This window comes from Equus przewalskii, chromosome 8, assembly GCF_037783145.1.
Source record: "Equus przewalskii isolate Varuska chromosome 8, EquPr2, whole genome shotgun sequence".
NCBI lineage: Eukaryota > Metazoa > Chordata > Mammalia > Perissodactyla > Equidae > Equus > Equus przewalskii.
Genome location: NC_091838.1, coordinates 68,293,599 through 68,311,243, shown reverse-complemented (window position 1 = coordinate 68,311,243; position 17,645 = coordinate 68,293,599). Strand labels below are relative to the sequence as shown.

At 48.8% G+C, this 17,645-nt stretch overlaps 1 protein-coding gene across 14 annotated transcripts in view; it reads left to right on the top strand.

Moving 5' to 3' along the window:
* Positions 1–17,645, top strand: part of MTSS1 (MTSS I-BAR domain containing 1) — a 161,513-nt gene that overhangs the window by 111,339 nt on the left and 32,529 nt on the right. For 12 of the 14 annotated variants that reach the window (XM_070632023.1, XM_070632020.1, XM_070632016.1 and 9 more), the window contains exons 4-6: positions 13,367–13,451; positions 15,649–15,740; positions 17,144–17,218. In XM_070632023.1, the coding sequence (XP_070488124.1) occupies positions 13,367–13,451; positions 15,649–15,740; positions 17,144–17,218 (252 nt within the window). Of the gene's footprint in view, positions 1–1,496; positions 1,782–13,366; positions 13,452–15,648; positions 15,741–17,143; positions 17,219–17,645 lie in introns of those variants that run through there. The other 2 variants (XM_070632021.1, XM_070632024.1) reach the window with 2 other exon arrangements.

Genomic DNA, 17,645 nt, shown 5'->3' with positions numbered 1-17,645 from the left:
AGTTTCTTGGCTGATGGAATATGCTAGTCCCTTCGACTCAAAGCATGGTTGGCTGTCTAGCAGGAAGTCAGCATCATCCAGGAGGTGGTTAGAAATGCAGAGTCTTAGGCCCATTCCAGACCTCCTGAATCAGAATCTGCATTTTAGAATAATCCGCTGGTGATCCTTATGCACATTAAAGTTTGGGAAGTTGCTGGTCTAGTTATCTTTTAAGACCTTAGGGCCAAGGTAGCAGATACAGGGCATGTATCCCTCCACTGCTTCTGCATTCTGGCAGACATTACTAGCTGCACTAGGCACTCTATTTTCCATCGAGTCCAGATCCAGCCTCGGAATTCTTCTCAACACAATGCTCCAGGTATTCATTACCATGAGGATTAGCGCAAGAGATAAAAGCCATTTGCCATCCTTGCCTTTGTCTGTGAAGAGTTCAGCTAAGCAGAGATGACCATTCCTGGGGAGCTGTAGTGCAGTGGCCCCTTCTGGGATGATGAGACAGTAGCTGAAAGGGTGATTTGGGGAAAGATTCTCCTCGCAAGTAGGGAAGGGTTCTCTGCGTGAAAAAACAGCACCCTGTGCCAAAGGAAGCATGCCGAGACAGTCCGTGTCCACCCTGGTCCCAGGGCCTTGCATGCAGGCGGCCGGTCCGTACACAGTCCAGCAAGGAGGTGGCGACAGTGTGGTTTGAGTCTGGCTGATAAAACAGATGTTTGGGTGGAAGGGTTTTTATTTTCCTTCAATTCTAGGATGGGGGTGGGGCACGAAAACCTAACTTCTCACCCACCAAATATTTTGGTACATGTTGGCGACAGTGAGATGTCCTCAAGAATGATTAAAAGTCCTAATTATGGACTCAGCTGCAGATGCCAATTCTAAATTCTACTGTGTGACCTTGGGCAAGTTACTTAACTTCTCTGAGCCCCCTTGTCCTCATCTGTAAAATGAGGATAATAATCTCTCATAATGATACTTATATGAGGAGTGTAATGAGATTTTAAAAATTGAATACAGTGTGCATGCAGGCACTTAGTAAATGGTAGCTATTCTTAATAATTTGGAAAACAGCAAGATTGCTTCCTGAGAGATGATAAAGTCCACACGTTCTGGCATAGTTCAAGGATGTACAGAAGCCCCTTAAAGGAATGTAGTAGATCCCGGGCCAGCAACACTTGAGGGTAACCTGATTCCAGATACTAGAGGTTTTAAGGATAAACTGTTTGTCACAGGAGGTCCGGTCACCAGCAGTAGCAGAGCCAGAGGGCAGCTAAAGAGGCACCATCTAGGGCTTGCTCTCTGGGGTGTCATCCCGTTGGGGGAGAGGGGTGCCTCAGGCTCTTACTGATCGCTAAAACACTACCTGCCCTCTCCTGCTTCCATGTTCATCATGCCACCTTCTAAATTATCTGACCTTCCCCGGAGGCTTCCTGGGAGATAATGCCCAGATCAGCGACTATGAGCATCTTACCTGCCTGACAGTTCAGTTTCACAAGCTAAGAAGATGACATGTGGTTTTGCACATCAGCCCACATCTGCTTTGCTGGCACCAGTTGGCGTCCTCGAGTCGCTCAAGCCTGGCTCTAACGGGAACGTCTTTCTGCGCCCGTGTGGCAGAGGCAGACCCTGGCGGTGGGAGTTCACGGTGGCAGATGTCAGGAGCCAGTGGCATGTCTAGGTGACACCCCCGCTTGTGCTTTTTCAACCAGGTCCCACTCCATCAGGAAGGGAGGGCAGGAAGGAGCCGCTTCGGAATGCGTTCGCTGCTCCTGTGGTTTTCCCGGAGTGTGAGTGTGTCGGTGTTTTTGTGTTTCCATATTACCATTCTCGCTTTGCTTTTTAAAACAGCAACAAAGGAAGAGGAATATTGGTCTTTGTGGCTGCCAGTACCGTGCATGCCAGAATCTCGTGCTTGCTGGTCTGAAGCCGCCAGATGGTGGTGGGGCTGTGTGTGGTTTTGTTTCCTCTGCTTTTTGAAAAGTCGTGAAGTGGGAGAGGCTGGGAAGTGTCAGATTGGCTGAAAGATTGTCAGCTGCTAACAGTTTGCACTGTCTTCCACCCCGCGTGTGGGCACGAGGGTGTCTTCCCAAAATGTGAGGCTGACCCTCTCCCGCATTTGCTGAGTGCGCAGTATTAGCTGCCCCGTCAACACCAGCTGGATTGTCTGTTACATCTCAGCCACACACAGTAGCTGAATAATGCAGTTTTTTGAAGAGGAAACGCCACATGTTTGTCTCTTCCTTGAAGATGGAAGCGGGTGGTTAGGATTGCCATGATGGCAGAAGGGAAGTTACTCTTCCTTTGTTTGGGGAGCTTTAACGGTTTATTTTTTGAAAATCTTTTCTTTTCACTTTTGGCCTAAGGAACCCCGTGAGGACAAAGGGACGGATCCTTCCATTGCTTAAGATACTACTCATGTTTCTCATTGGTTACTTTCCTTGAAATCGAATTGTATATTTGTCACCAGAACATTTAGGTGATCTAAATAGCACATGCAAAAATGTTTGGGTAGTTTTGAAACCGTTTTCAGGGCTTAACACAAGGTGTTGGGACGCTGTTCAGTGATTTAAGTGGGACCAGTGTGTCTGTTGAGTGGAATGAGGTTACATGGCTGATGTAGCTGGTCTGTATGGTAACTCAGAAAACCAGGAACTGGTTGTTTCTCTCTCTCTCTCCACCCCATCCCCCCTGCCTCCCCTCTCTGTACTTAAACAAATGGAGGGCATCAATGATACCACCTTCTCCCGGTTGTCCACCCCTTGTGCCCGAGGATAAAAATAGAGTGCTGATGAAGCTGGAAGAAACATAGTCTGTTAATTTGTTGTTCTTAATATCCTGAGCACCTGCTTTGACCTTTGATGAAAATGGCGATGCCCCTGACAGTCAGGGACCAGCTGCCTTGGAAACATGTGGCGAGGCACACGGGTGCGTTTCCCCAGCAAGAGTATTAAATAGCAGGAGTGAGAGGGCGTCTGGGGCGTCTCTGCTCCTTGGAGGCAGGAGTGTGCTGCTGAGCAGCCAGGAAACACCAGTTTGTTGCCTCGTGAGTTTCCTGAGGCGCCTTCTAGCTCTAAGACCACCCAAAAACTCCATCGCTTCCCATTTTAGATGAGACGTTTCATTCCGTGAGGGCAGGGGCTGTCTGCTCGGTTCACAGCATGGTAATGAGCCCTCAGTAGCATTTCCTCAGTATTTCTTGAGCATAGCAATGCAGTCCTGTCTCTTCCCCAGCATAAGATCGTTTCTGCTAAAGGGAGAGGCGTCGTCTAACCCAGCGTGGAGGTCATCTGGGAGGTCTGCTGTGCCGAGCCTCAGCAGGTGTGCCCACCTCCAGCTGAGGTCCGGCCAGTCCCCTTGTCTGGAGGGACCCGGCGGTCCTCACGGACCCGTTGTTTTGTTGGTCTGGCTGTAGTTGTCCATCTAATGGCCTTTTGGACTTGGCTCCTTGGACTGAATATTTGGGGAAAACATGGTCTCTGTTAGCTAGGGCATCAGGGTTGAGCTTTACCTGGACATAAGAATCCAACTTCCTCCTTTCTTCTTAGAATTCAGGCTCACACTCACGTGCCGTTTTGAGGCGCTTTGATTCTCTGGGTCCCATCGCTTAACATTGTGGAATAAAAGCATCCTGAAACATGCCAGTGAGATTGCAGAAGTCAGGTGGCGGCTCCCCGGTCAAGTGTGACGCTTGCATGTGCACGGAGCAGTGCCAGCCATGGCGAGTGCCTGCCGCCGGGCATCCCCCAGGGCGGCAGATGGTGGACCTGGCCGTGCCCGGCTCGGGCAGCCGGAGCAGCAGCTGATGCACACTGAGGTAGCTTCTGTGACGCGACGCCCGAGGGCTCTTCCAACCGGCCATCAACGTGAAAAGACACCTGACATTTCTGGGCTCTTGGGGAGCAGGATCTGGAGAGGGAGGAGAGAGACACTCTTTCCTTGCGTGTTGAACCTACGCTGTTACAACCTGCTGCGGGGCCGTTGCAGAAGCGGCCCCGAGGGTCCTGTGATGTGATACCGAGTGCTGGATTCCCTAGGAGCTTTCCTTCCCATTCTTTGCTGGAAGGAGGCTAGTGACACAACTGTCCTGAGCTTTGTGGTATAAAAACAAACAGAGAGAGATCGAGAGCTGGAGACACATTTAAAAGCTGGTTAACCGGGGCAGCTGCCTGCCTGTTCTGAAGGCACAGGGCACCGAGATTTCCAGGCTCGCTGCAGTGGGTTGACCAGGAACCCCTCGGTGCTACGGCTCTGAGTTCCATCAAGTGACCCCTTTGTTGATGCATAAGTGTTAATAAGTACAAGCGGATCCTTCCTAGGCACGCCCTCTGGGCCGCCGCTTCTTAGCCTTTGGTCTTCTGAGATGTTTGGGAAGAAACAATTTCCGCTTTGCCAGAAGCTGCCCTCTGCACTGTTAACTTGCCTTTTGTGTACTCCTTAGCCAGCTCCTGGGAGAAGAGCGATATTAGACGTGGGAGAAGTGAGGGCTCTTATATGGCGGCCAGCGCATCGGTGTGGACAGTGGCTCCAGCCGGGCCTGAGTTAATTACTCTGGCCTCTGCCTTCCTGTAGGACTTGGTTGATCATTGCTACATCAAAGCCCTACTTAATTGGCCCGTTGGTGTAACCACTGCTTCCTGTTTTCTCTACAAAATATTCTAAGCCCTGCCTCCCGAAGCTCCCAGATAGTGGGCTTCTCTCTGTGTGCCCACCCTCTTCCACCGGAGCTGTGGGCTTTGCCAAGTGAGTTGTGTGGCTCCAAACCTGTATATGCCAGTTGTACAGACCGTCATTAAGTTATTTAGTTATAAGGTATGTAAATCTTTGGATATGAGTGTGAAAATCAGGATTTGTCATTTCTGAAAAATAAGTACAATGTTTAGAAAGATAAGATAGAAGCAAATTGCTTTAAAAAAAAAATTGCTGCGGCTGGCCTGGTGGCATGGGGGTAAGTTCACACACTGTGCTTGGGTGGCCCAGGGTTTGCAGATTCAGATCCCAGGCATGGACCTACACTGCTCATCAAGCCATACTGTGGCAGTGACCCACATACAAAATAGAGAAAGATTGGCACAGGTGGTAGCCCAGCAACAGTCTTCCTCAAGCAAAAAGAGGAAGATTGGCAACAGCTGTTAGCTCAGGGCCAATCTTTCTCACCTTCCCCCGCCCCCAAAAAAAGTAGTATTGCCATCAAATTAGGTATGAATGAGACCATTGTAAAAGACTGGGGACAACAATTTAAAAACTAGGATGTTCAGATTGTTTCACAAGAGGCCCAAACTGAAAATCATAGATGATGCATTTTGGGTTTGATGTACCTCAAAGGCGACATGAAACACCAGTGGGCATACCCATTATTGAAGTGTAGTCATCAACATTTGAGTCTAAGCTAGTTTGGTTCTTGCCAAGGTCACACAGCTGGCGAATGGAGGGAGTGGGCTTTGAATCCACATTGTCTGACTCCAGAGCCGAGCTCTTAACCCTTCAGCTCTGCTGCTTTTCCTCCTGATCCTCAAGCTAATTTGGGAGATGGCAAGGAGCCTGTGCCAGGACTTCAGGTTAGGCTTGGTGAGAATCCTCTGCTGCCGAAACTCTGTGGCTTGCAGGCTGCTTGGGGTCTGCATATCCCCCAAGTACATGTCAAAGAGGAGAGAGCATGGGATACAACTGCTAAGGAGCCCCCAGGACTCTTTTGGGGGTCAATGAGGAGGGGAGAGCATTGCTTACCACAATTGGCACGATTTGGTGTGGACGAAACGGGTATATTTTGGGAAAAGATTCCTGACAAAATATGTCACGGGGGGACCTGTGGTCATATCGATAGGTTTGTATGTTTGTTTGGTAGTTTTGTGCCTGGGAACCACCACAGCCACCTCTCTTAGATCTTTTAAATTTATAGCCAAGTGGGTGCAGTAAGCAATTTCACGCATCTGAGTGCAGCGAGGAGAGAGCGCCTGCGGGATTAGGTTTGTCGTGGTATCTGTTTAGTGTCCATTGTCACAGATCTTCAGAAACACTTTGCGGTTGACAGTGTATCGCTGGCCAGTGTCCAGATAGAGGACACAAGCTGTTGAGTGATTTGAAGTCACTCTCTTACTTGGCCGCCCCTTCCTCCTCTGAGCTCTTGTTGGTCTCCCGGAGGAGCTCTTCCTAACCTCATGGATGGTGGGTCTTCTGTGCCCAGGATCCTGCCTAACCAGGGCTTCTCCGGCTCCCTGGCATAGCTGTTGGGATATTTCTAATATTTTGGACTTGAACATAAGCTGCCTCTGGTTGAATGAACGTGTCCCTCAGGCTGTGGGGGAGGGACTTAGCGCCTGTTGACTTTGTGGGGAATGTCGGTTGTGTGTTTGGAGATTAATGATTCTTTAATAGCCAGTGGAATATTTTCTTCATTACACAAACAGGAGTTGCCTATTACCTCTGTGCTTATGAAGCTGGGGGTAGGCAGCGAACTTAATAGCTTTTCATAGTTGCTGCGGTGCGTGTTCGTGAGGCTGCTGCTGTTACAGCTGAGTATGTGGGTTGTGGCTTCCTGATGCCCAGTGCCAGAATGAGTGACCCCTCATTTATGGGAGAAGGACACCTGTTCCACTAGTCTGGTCATTCTCAACAGGGGCAGTTTTGCCCCCAGGGGAACATTTGGCGGTGTCTGGAGATATTTCTGGTTGTCATGACTTGGGGTGTGCTACTGGCACCTAGAGAATAGAGGCCGGGGTGCTGTGGATCATCCCGCAGTGCACAGGACAGCCCCCACCGCAAAGAAGGATCTGGTTCAAAATGTCAGCAGTGCTGAGGTTGAGAGACCCTGCAGCAGGTGACTGTGCTGTCCCTCGGAACCCCTCTCCTGCCGAAGTTTCAGAGCGCCTTCTCCTGTCCAACAGTTCTGTCTGACTCCTAATCAGCCTTCCATCAATATGAGCCCTCCGAGGGGCCACCGAGGCGCACAGTGACTTATTGTAGCCGTGCGCTTCGACCCAAGCACTTCCTAAATCTTGCTGGCCCTTCCCCCTTCTGCCTCTGAAGCCGGGCCTGACAGAATGGCTTTTCAAGCCTTGCTCGCCACCTGCACACTGAGACCCCCGTGGCAGCCTGTCCATTCTTCGCCCCCTGTGTGCAGAGATGGAAGCCGCCTGCAAATGAGGTGGCATGGAGGTATGGGACAATGCCACTTGATGAGTGCCACTGTCCCACCCCTCTGCAAAACCACCGTGGCAAGTGGCAGTCCGAAGGGTGTACATGTTGGGCTTTTTTTGGGGGGCGGGGGGGGGTGACAGTGCCTCTGTTGCCCCTTATTTCCCCCCATCCTCCCCAAAGCAGGCATTAAACAGTTTGTATCTGTTTGTGACTTTAATGTGCCTCCTTGTGTTCGGTTGGGAACGCGTCCAGCTTGTCATGGTGGAAAGAGCCTTGGGTCTCAGTTAAAGCAGAGCTTGGATCGTGGCTGTACCGCTTCCCAGCCCTGTGGCCCTCGGGCAAGTTCCTTAACCCTCCCGAGCGCCAGTTTTTCCCTTTATAAAATTGAGGACCATAATCCCTACCTCACAGGTGGCTGCAAAGATTGCGTTCCCTCCACCTTTTGGTAGGTCTTCCCTTCACTGTCTGCTGGCCTCTTAAGGGCCTGGCCCTTGTCCTCAGCATCTCTGGAGTCCCTTTAATCCTTGCTGCCCAGCAGATATTTAGTACACGGTGCATTGTGTCCCCACAAAAGATAGGTTGAATTCCTAACCTGTGCATGTGACCTTGTTTGGACATAAGGTCTTTGCAGAGGTAATCAAGTTAAGATGAGGTCGTTAGGGGGGCCCTAATCCAGTATGACTGGTGTCTTTATAAGAAGAGAGAAAGTTGGACATGGACCCATGCAGCGAGGAGGATGCCTTCACATGTGTGTCATGTGAAGACAGACAACACACACAGGGAGGAGGCCAGGGGAAGACAGAGGCAAGACTGGAGCCACAAGCCAAGGATTGCTGGTAACCACCGGAAACTGGGACGAGGGCAGGAAGAACTCTCCCCTGCAGGTTTCAGGGGAGCATGACCCTGCCAGTTTCAGACTTCTAGCCTCCCGAACGCTGAGAGAGTAACTTCTGGTTGTTTTAAGCCAACTGGTTTGGGGTAGTTTGTTATGGCCGCCCTAGGAAACTAACGTAACACTCAATAAACGTTTGTGGAATTTGTAAGTGTTTTCATATGCAAAACACAAGGTATTCTGCCTGATGGTCAAGCCTCTGGACTTTATACTTCTTTCTTTCCACTGATTGTCTCCTTTGCAGGGCATCCAGTTTAGATCCCTGACTGATTTTCTGCTGCTTTATTTATAAAAACCTTTGCTTGTTATGGGAGAAAGTTCTTACATGTACCACACTGAAAATAATTAAGATTTTTGCCATAAAGTATATTTGCATCCCTCGGCAGCGATCGACAGACTTGCATTTCTTTTAGCAATGGAGTGATTCCTGGTTCTAGGAGGAAGCATGAGACGCCATTTACCCTTCCTCCTCCTTTCCGCTGGCAAGAAACAGAACCAAATAAAGTGGCTTTAAAAATAAGGAAATGTAGGGGCCAGCCTGGTTGCACAGTGGTTAAGCTTGCACGTTCTGCCTCGGCAGCCTGGGGTTTGCTAGTTCACATCCCGGGTGCAGACCTACGCACTGCTTGTGAAGCCATGCTGTGGCAGGCGTCCCACATATAAAATAGAGGAAGATGGCCACGGATGTTAGCTCAGGGCCAGTCTTCCTCAGCAAAAAGAGGAGGATTGGCAGATGTTAGCTCAGGGCTAATCTTCCTCAGGGGGAAAAAAGAAAAAAAGGAAATGTATACTCTTACAGAACAGGAGCCCCAGGTCCAGAGGGAGAGCAGGCTCCCAGTGTGTTAATTTGGCGGCACAGTGAGGGGCCTGGGGACTCAGGCTCCTCTGTCGGCAGGACGGGACTCGTCCTAAGGCAGGTGTGCCCGTGGCCATGAAGATGGCTGACTGCAGCACCTGGGCAGCCTGCTTCCTGTTCATGTCCCGTGGGGGTCTCTCTGGGGGTGTTGATCCTAAGATCAGGGAAATTTTCCCTAGAGGCCTCTCCAGCAACCTTCTCTCCATCTTTGTCCCGTCCCCAAACCAGCCACTGCCAAGGGGGTTGGAAGTAAATCATTGGCCCAGACTCACCACGTGAGGATGAAGGGATGCTCGACCACAGTCCCCTGCTATACTCTCCAGTTTAGCAACTCTCACGTATCTTTGGTAGGCAGAATAATGCCCCTCAGAGATGTCCACGTCCTCATCCCCGGAACCTATGAATATCTTACTGTAGTACATGGCGAAAGGGATTTTGCAAATGTGAATCAGTTAAGGATCTTGAGATGGGGAGATTACCTTGGATTGTCAAGGTGGGTCCAATACATTCGCAAGGGTTCTTATAAGGAGAAGGAAGGAGGATCAGAGAAGGAAGATAGGAGGACAGAAGCAGAGGTCGGAGAAGAGAAAAGATGCTACCCCGCTGGCTTGAAGATGGAGGGAGGGGCCACAAGCCAAGGAATGCAGGTGGCCTCTAAAAGCTGGAAAAGACAAGAAAACAGATCTCCCCAAGAGGCTCCAGAAAGAATGGAGCCTTCCCAACACCTCGATTTTAGCCCCGTGAAGCTGACTTTGGACTTGTGACTTCCAGAGCCGTAAGATAAATGTGTGTTGCTTTAAGGCACTAAGTTTGTCGTAATTTATTATAGCAGCAATAGTAAACGCGTATACCGTTGTTTCTCTAGGCTGACCTTGAATCAGTATAGACCTTTTCTAAGGTAATAAGAACCTTGTATTTATTTTGAATCTTCTGTCGTAGATATTGTAAACTTCTTTAGAAGATACACAAATATTTATGGATTAAAAAAAGGACAAACGCAGTTCGTGGTCCCGCCTCCAGGTACAGCCAGCCTGATGATAGGCTTCCAAATGAGAAACATTGCTTCCTTCATTCAGCACCAGTGCTGGGTCCAGGGCTAACAGAAACAAGTGAGATCTTGTCCTCACTCACAAGCTGCTGAGTGTATCTCAACCAGCCATTTGATTCCATAAATATTCTCACTGTCAAGTCGGAGCTCTTCCAGATGGCTGCTCTGTCTTTGTAGCTAAAGCCAGTTTCCTCTGAAGCTTTTTCAGACCTGCTGATTTTTTTAAGTTTTAGCAAAGGTCATGAAGAGCATAAGACATTGTTAAGCATATCCACGGAGCGAGCTATTTTTAGGGTGCCCCATGTTGCTGAGATCAGCGGTAATTCTAACGGCTGGGCCCCGGCGTCCATGGAGGATGTCATCTGCCTATCTCCTGCCCTCGTGCCAGTTGGAGAGAGACTCTGCTGTTTGGAAGTTTTCTCTGTAGTTCTCTGTTTCCTCCTCAGGGCTTCCTGTGCTGCGTGGAGCACATGCAGCAAGTTTAGGAACTGCTTGTTACCCGACCATAATTCAGCTGTTTCTGGAAAGCCTCGGGCTTTCCTGGGGATGATAAATGACCAGGGGGAATCGATGGAAAATATCTGGAAAGGTAACAGAAATGATGGATCAGAGAAGTGGGGTGAGGGAACCAAGCTTCGAGGTGAACTTTTCCCAATTGTAGAAGGCTATCTTGAGGAAACGGGGGCGTGGGTTAAAAATGAAGCAACTCGCCTTTACTTAGCTCTCTGTAGTAGCTTAGTGAGGGTCGGAGCTCAGTCCCCTGGAAGCGGTTCGACAGTTCTAGGCTCAAGAAGCAAACTTTGAGAGCTGGGCTGTAAAGCCCTAATACCCATAGTAGTGTGTAGATAAGAAGGTTTGGTAGAATCTTCTAGGCTCTCAGCTCTGCCCCTTCCCATCTCCCTTTGTCTGCAGTAAGTGCCATATGCCGAGTGGTTCAATGCATAGACTCTGGAGGTTCCGCCCAGGTTGGAATCCCACTTAATAGCAGTGTGACCTGGGACAAATGATGTAAGGCACTTTTCCCGTCTATGAAATGGGGATGATAATAGTACCAGCACAACTGGGGGTGTTGGGAGGGTTAAATGAGTTCATGTGTACAAAGCGCTCATGCAGGGCCCAGCACATCCTGAGCGCTCTACAAATGACTCACCTTCCCGTGACCTTGGACGCCGCTCTCCAGCATTTCAGATGCCTTCGTGCTGTTCCACTGCATGGCTGTGCTTTGTGGTTTATTTCCTATAATAGGATTTTGTTTCCAATTTTTACTGTTGTAAGCATTTCAGTGACTGTTCTCATAGGTAAGGATTTGCTCTCATCCTTCATTGTTTCCTCTGGTTAAATTTCTAGGAGGAGAGTTGCTGGGTCAAAGAGGGGGCTTGTTTTTAAGGGTTTTCTTGACTGGTGCTGCCAAATTTTCCACCAGAAAAGTACTAATTTACACTCCTACCAGCAGCGAATGAGTGTGCCAGTTTCCTTGCCACTGTGGCCAGGTTATTGACTTTTAATCAAATGAAGGAAAAATTGGAGACGTTTCCCTGGGGATAAAGTGGTTCCCGTCTTTGCTTATAAGCCGTAAAAGCTCAAGAGACCCTGCAGAAGACGCCCAGAGGGGAGCTGCTTGTGTGAAAACAGCGCCCTCTCCTGGTCCTCCCTGGTAGGCAGGGCTGAGTTGCAGTGGACAGCATGCAGAGGAGATCTGCAGGTGCCAGCAGCTGAAGGGTGACGTTTTCCAAAGACTTCCAGCCATTTCATCAGTCAGCCTAGGTGACTTTGGGTTCCTGCTCAGGTTCTTTTCCAGCGGTGCTTCGTAACTGGGGTGCTTGGCTCCCCAGTGAACACTTGGTACTCTCTGGGCACGTCTTTGGATGTTGCAAATTGGGGGGCTGCTACTGACTTCTAGGTAGAGCCCAGAGATGCTGCCAAACATCCTACAGTGCACAGGACAGCCACCCCAACAAAGAGTCATCCAGCTGATATGTCAGTAGGGTTAAGGTTGGGAAACCCTATTTTAGAATTGCTCTAGCAGGCTTCTCTTTTCAGACTAAAATAAAATATAGAAATATTGATATATAATATTTATCGTTATTATGGCTCATTTTTTCTTGTTTCTGTTAATCTGTTTTCCAGAATAAAATGGAAAATAGGAAGAACTGAAACAGTAAATTGGCGTTTCTAGAAGAAAAGGCGGAGGGGAAAATACAGCCCTTAATAATACCACGAGTACTAATAAGGGAGGAGATTTTTCCTGTTAACTGGACTGGGCTAAACCTGCCATATGTTCTTGCGGCTTCCCTTGATGGCCTTATCTGTTCAAAATAGGGCTTCGTTTGACACTTCCCACCCTGATTTCACGAGCCCCGGTGCTTTACGAACATTTATAATTGTGCTTCTCCGTGCTTGGTGCAGAATTACTGTCTGTAGTTACAGTTGGCTCCCCCCGCCACCCCGAGGCAGTGCTGACTCCAGCATTGCTTCTAAGAGGAGGAAGGAAGCGAACTTCAAAAATAAGCTTAGCAAAGGGTGTGCCCAAGGGGAAAAGTATGACAGGAATTTCTGGAAAATCCAACTGTGTTGCAGCTTATTTTGACCTTTGCTGAGCTTGGGGACTTCTTTCACTGGTGTCACCCAAACCCATGAAAAATACTCTCGTTTTGCTTTAGCCTTGCTAGTCTCTGAATTACTTGTATGTTACAGTACGTGTCTTGAAACAGTTAGCTGGGGTGGCCTTACTAGCTGTTCTCAATAATGCTAAGAAGATTATTTTGCCAGAAGTAGGGGGGAGAATAATCAAAACTACAGCTTTTCCCTAAATATCAGGTAGTATTTTGATCATCTTCCTTGGAACATATTTTTCAGACTACAAGTCATGACCCAATAGTGGGTTGTAAAATCAATTTCTAGGTCACAATCAGCATTTAAAAGAGTCAGATAGAACAGAAAATATTAGAGGGTATTGTATATAGTAAAGGTAACTTTTGTTTGGGTGCTTATATAAAAATACCTCACTATACATATGTATTTGTGTGTGTGCGCATGGTGAGAAGTCTGAAGGTGGTGGCTTAGGTTTTACAACATGGTGAAATCTGGCTTGTTTGTAGACTCTTTCATTCTCTCTCTCTTTTTTCCCTGAGGAAGATTAGCCCTGAGCTAACATCTGCTGTCAATCCTCCTCTGTTTGCTGAGGAAGACTGGCCCTGAGCTAACATCTATGCCCCATCTGCCTCTACTCTATAAGTGGGATGCCTACCACAGCATAGCTTTTACCAAGCAGTGCCATGTCCACACCTGGGATCCGAACCGGTGAACCCCTGGGCCGCCGAAGCAGAATGTGTGCACTTAACTGCTAGTGCCACCGGGCTGGCCCCTCTTTCATTCTCTTTTAAAGATCTCAGTGATTCCGACCCATTGCCTGGCCTCACCATCGCCTCTCTTGCTTTTTCAGGTGGTACCAGGGAGATTGGCTCCGCCCTCACCAGGATGTGCATGAGACACAGGAGCATAGAAGCCAAGCTGCGGCAGTTCTCGAGGTGAGGAGCGTCCTTCACCCACATCTCAGAGCCCTTGCGGATTTCGGGCTAAGGAAGCCATGCTGTGCGAGATGTACCACAACCCGCCTTCAGCAGCACTGGTTTCCCCATAGCGTTTAAATCCCCACAACCCAGCCCTCCTCACAGCCCATCACTGTGCTCACTTACTGGACTAGCATTTGCTGGGTATCTGCTACATGCCGGACACTGGTCTGCGCACTGGGGATATAGTGGACATCCAGATGGCCTGGGTCTCTGCCTTGATGGAGCCTGCACCCGCTTCGGGGTTTTCTCTGTGCTCCTGTGTGTCTCCTCTCCTCTGTCAATATGAGGAGTGGTGCATCTTGCTTAGGCCTCCCCTGCCCCCCGCAGGAGCCTCTTGAAGAGGAGCTACGGTACTGGAGAGTGAGGGGACCCTGCTGCCCTGTTCCCTGGGACCTGTGTGCTCCCTCCAGACCCACCGTGGAGGACAGTGGTAGCTCACAAGGACCTCCACGCTGCCAGCCTCTTGTCTGTTTCGCCAGCATCCAGAATGGATGGATTGGCATGGGGATATGGAGTCTCCAGGGTTGGAATGAGGATGGACATTCTTGCAGGCAGATCAGCCTAATTCAGCAGTCTCGCACTGTTCTGCTTTAAGAATTGCAAGTTGCATAAGTGGCCACCAAAGTGGAACCCCTCTGACCCTCTTGGTAGGGCCACCGTGGGAGGCAGCAGAACGCAGGGGGACGTGTCTAGTCTAGGAGGCAGCCAGGCCTGGGTTTGAATCGTGGGCTGGCCACTCACCTGCTGTAATCTTGGGCTTAGGTCTCAGCCCCTGTAAAATGGGCATAAGAATCTCTGAAGGTTCTCGTGAAAATTAATGTCCACGCAGCAGAAAGCACCTGCTGTAGCAGGTGATACAATCTAGCTTGCTTCTCTCCTTCTCACCCCTGGAGGGTGCTCCCCAGCCTTATCCTTGGAGAGTGCTCCCCAGCTCACCCTTGGAGGGTGCTCCCCAGCTCACACAGGGCCCCCTCTCACATACCTCATCTTGTTTTATTCTCGGGCCAGGCCCGTGCCACCTCACCCCATTTTAGTGGTGAAGAGACACCAATTCAACAACCACTGCTTATTGAGGACTGACTATGTGCCAGGCCCTGTCTTAAGGGTATAGAGGGAATAGGACCACTTCCTGCTGAATAAACCTGCTATAATGTCAGGGGGTGATAAATGACTTGAGAAATACACAGGATAGGGGATGGGTGGCAGCTGTCTGACATGGGTGGTTAGAGACCATCTGTAGTCAGAAGAAAGATTTGAACAGAGACCTGGAAAAGGTGAGGGAGTGAGTCGGGTTGATGGCTGTGCACGAGGGGAGGGAACCATAAATATACCCCGATAAGAAAAGGGAGAAATTCTACCAAGAATTTGAAGATGAAAGAGCAGTCTGAGGACACCTCCTTGGTAGTTCTTGCCAGTGCAATTCAAGCAGTTCTCGGGCATTTTCTAACTATTCTGCAATATCTGTATAATGTGGGAACGGGCCACTTTTTCTTCCGTTGCACAAAAAACCGTGGGTTCCATGGCTTGCATGATTCCTCTGTGTGGGGAGCCACCTTTCCACGTGTCTGTGTGTGGTCTGTTTGGGGGACCACACAAAATGAAGGGACGTACCTGCAGAGTCCTTCACCTGTCTGATCCAGAAGCTGGCAGTCCAGCGTCTCTTTCTCTAGGCTGTCCACGATGAGTCTGCGTTCAGGACTTAGAATCCTGTATGCATATCAGAATCTTGTGGGTCCTCTAAAAAAAATAGTAATGCTGGGGCCCCACCCTTGAAGTTTCTATCAGCTATGGGATGAGGCCCGGGTGTCTTCACCTTCTTAAAGCTCTCCAGGTGCTGCTTTTGTGCAGCCGAGGGGTGACCCCACTCGTCTGCAACCTTGCTTGTTGATAGGAGCATGGGAATTTAAATGGGAAATGCGAGGAGAGGTCACGCCAACCAGTCATGTCAACAGCTTCTTCACAGCCATTGGAAAGCGTTCTGAGAATCAGCTTGTTACGAAATTGGGGGATTTGCCTGTGAACTTGGGCTTACTGTACTGCCTCGTCTTGCTTTAGGTAATCGTGATTTAGGTAAGTTCTGACAACCAAATGTAAGTCTTGACAACAGAAGGTATCTGTTTAATTTCTCCTTTTCTTTCTCTTTTGGTACAAGTGCTTTGATTGATTGTCTGATAAACCCACTTCAAGAACAGATGGAAGAATGGAAGAAAGTGGCCAACCAGCTGGATAAAGACCACGCAAAAGGTACAAGGGCAAGCCACCTGACGCGTCATAGCATCACATGGGGTGTTGCCTGCTGCTGCCTCTGCTAGGTTTATTGGTGTCACCCTAGGACCCTACTCTGTCCCTGCTTCTCCTATAGTCTTTGGTGTTGGAGGATAAGGAGTCAGAAGTGAGCCCACTGCAGGACTCAGTGCTGGTTTTTTGGCATGAAACATCACTTGGCAGCTGATAGCCTTCTTGCTCAGTGGCGTTAACTGCAATCAGCTGAATTAAAAGTGAATTCTAGTGGCAGGCTTAAATGCCACAGAGTCACCCTTAAGACGTTTCAGCACATTTTGAAAACTTAAACCTTTAATGATATAAGCAACCTCGGGTCTCCTGCCCAGAACTGGCCATTCTCTTTGTATATGCCTTCAACTGATGTGTCTCAGTACCGCATGTGCCAGGCTCTGGGGACAGTGTTCCAGACAGACACCACCCCTGTCTGTCATCCTGGAGCCAAAGGGTGGGGGCCGGGGTGGGGCTGGCGGTGTGGAAGGGGCAGGAGACATTGCTCCAAGGATCATACAGCTTGCAGTAAGTGCTGGGGAGGGAAAGCATGGGGGTAGATCTAAGGGGGTGAAACTGGAAAGAAAGAGTTGGCTAACAGGTGATTCCAAGAGCATATAAATCAGAGTGCTGATAGGCATAGGGCTGATGGGAGGGAACCGTCAGGATGGCTACGAGGAAGCTGGTCCAGTTGGTAATTAATTGAATGTGAGGGCAGAAAAGGAGAGAGGTGTCAGAGGCGACTGTCATTTCAGATGTCCACGTCTGGGTGATGGAGATGCCAGCAACAGAAATGGGAAGTCCAGGACGGGGTGGGCACTGGTTGGGGAGAGGAAGTGGTTGTTGGGGGAAGTGGTGCATGTGGGCTGCCCCTCCTCAGTGTCCTCAGTGCCACAAGTAAGGCAGCTGGGCCTTTCCCAGTTTTTTCCCATGTGGTCTGGTTTCTCCTCCTGTCGTCTGAGGTGCCCTTTTCTGAATTGTAACGTCTGGCTAGCGTCTTGCCACATGGGTTCTTTTTTTGGGTGAAGCCCTGTGGATTTTGGCCTTGGGAAAGTAGATCGTATTGAAAATATTTCCTGATGCTGGAGCTGAGACATTGTGAATTTTTCATTTTTAGTGAAATCTTCCTGAATGACATCTCTGCTCAAAGCTGGTAGGGGTGAACACTTTAGAAAGACCATAGTGCATTTTGTTTTTTTGTGTTAATGAACCCCTTTGCGTAAAATGGCATCGTGAGATTTTTATCATATCGTATTCTGATAAAGCTGTTTACTGCATGTCATGCTTTATGCTTTCTGTGATGAAATTAATGGCTCTTCCTAACATTTTCTGTTGAGCAAAGTGATAAAATTACTCAATCTTCTGCTTTCTCTTAGAATATAAGAAAGCTCGCCAAGAGATAAAAAAGAAGTCCTCAGATACGCTGAAACTACAGAAGAAAGCGAAAAAAGGTAACTTGACAAATTCTGCCGTTAGTAGTGTTACTTTGGGAAAATGAACTGTGCTTGATTTGTCTTTGAAGCAGAAAGTGTTCAGTCAGACTTCCTTACATATCACGGCCCTGGAGAACAGATAGAAGTGAATGGAATCTATCTGAATTAAAGTTCTCAAGCGCAGAATATCTATTAATTTGAGGCCCTTGCAAAGTTGTACTTGACTTGTTCCCTCCCCCTGCCTTTGTCTCCAAAATTTGACAGTTTCCGTGCCTATTGTGCGTTGTAACGAAACCTATAAATTTCTTGGAAGCCTTGGGATAATGCATAAAAGCCTTTATGCAAATGTTCTATCGTAATTATTACAGAAATTATGTCATTTTCTCCTCCATCTTTCACAGCCTATAATCTCTGAAACCCTTGATTAAGTCTTGTGAGAGTGTTA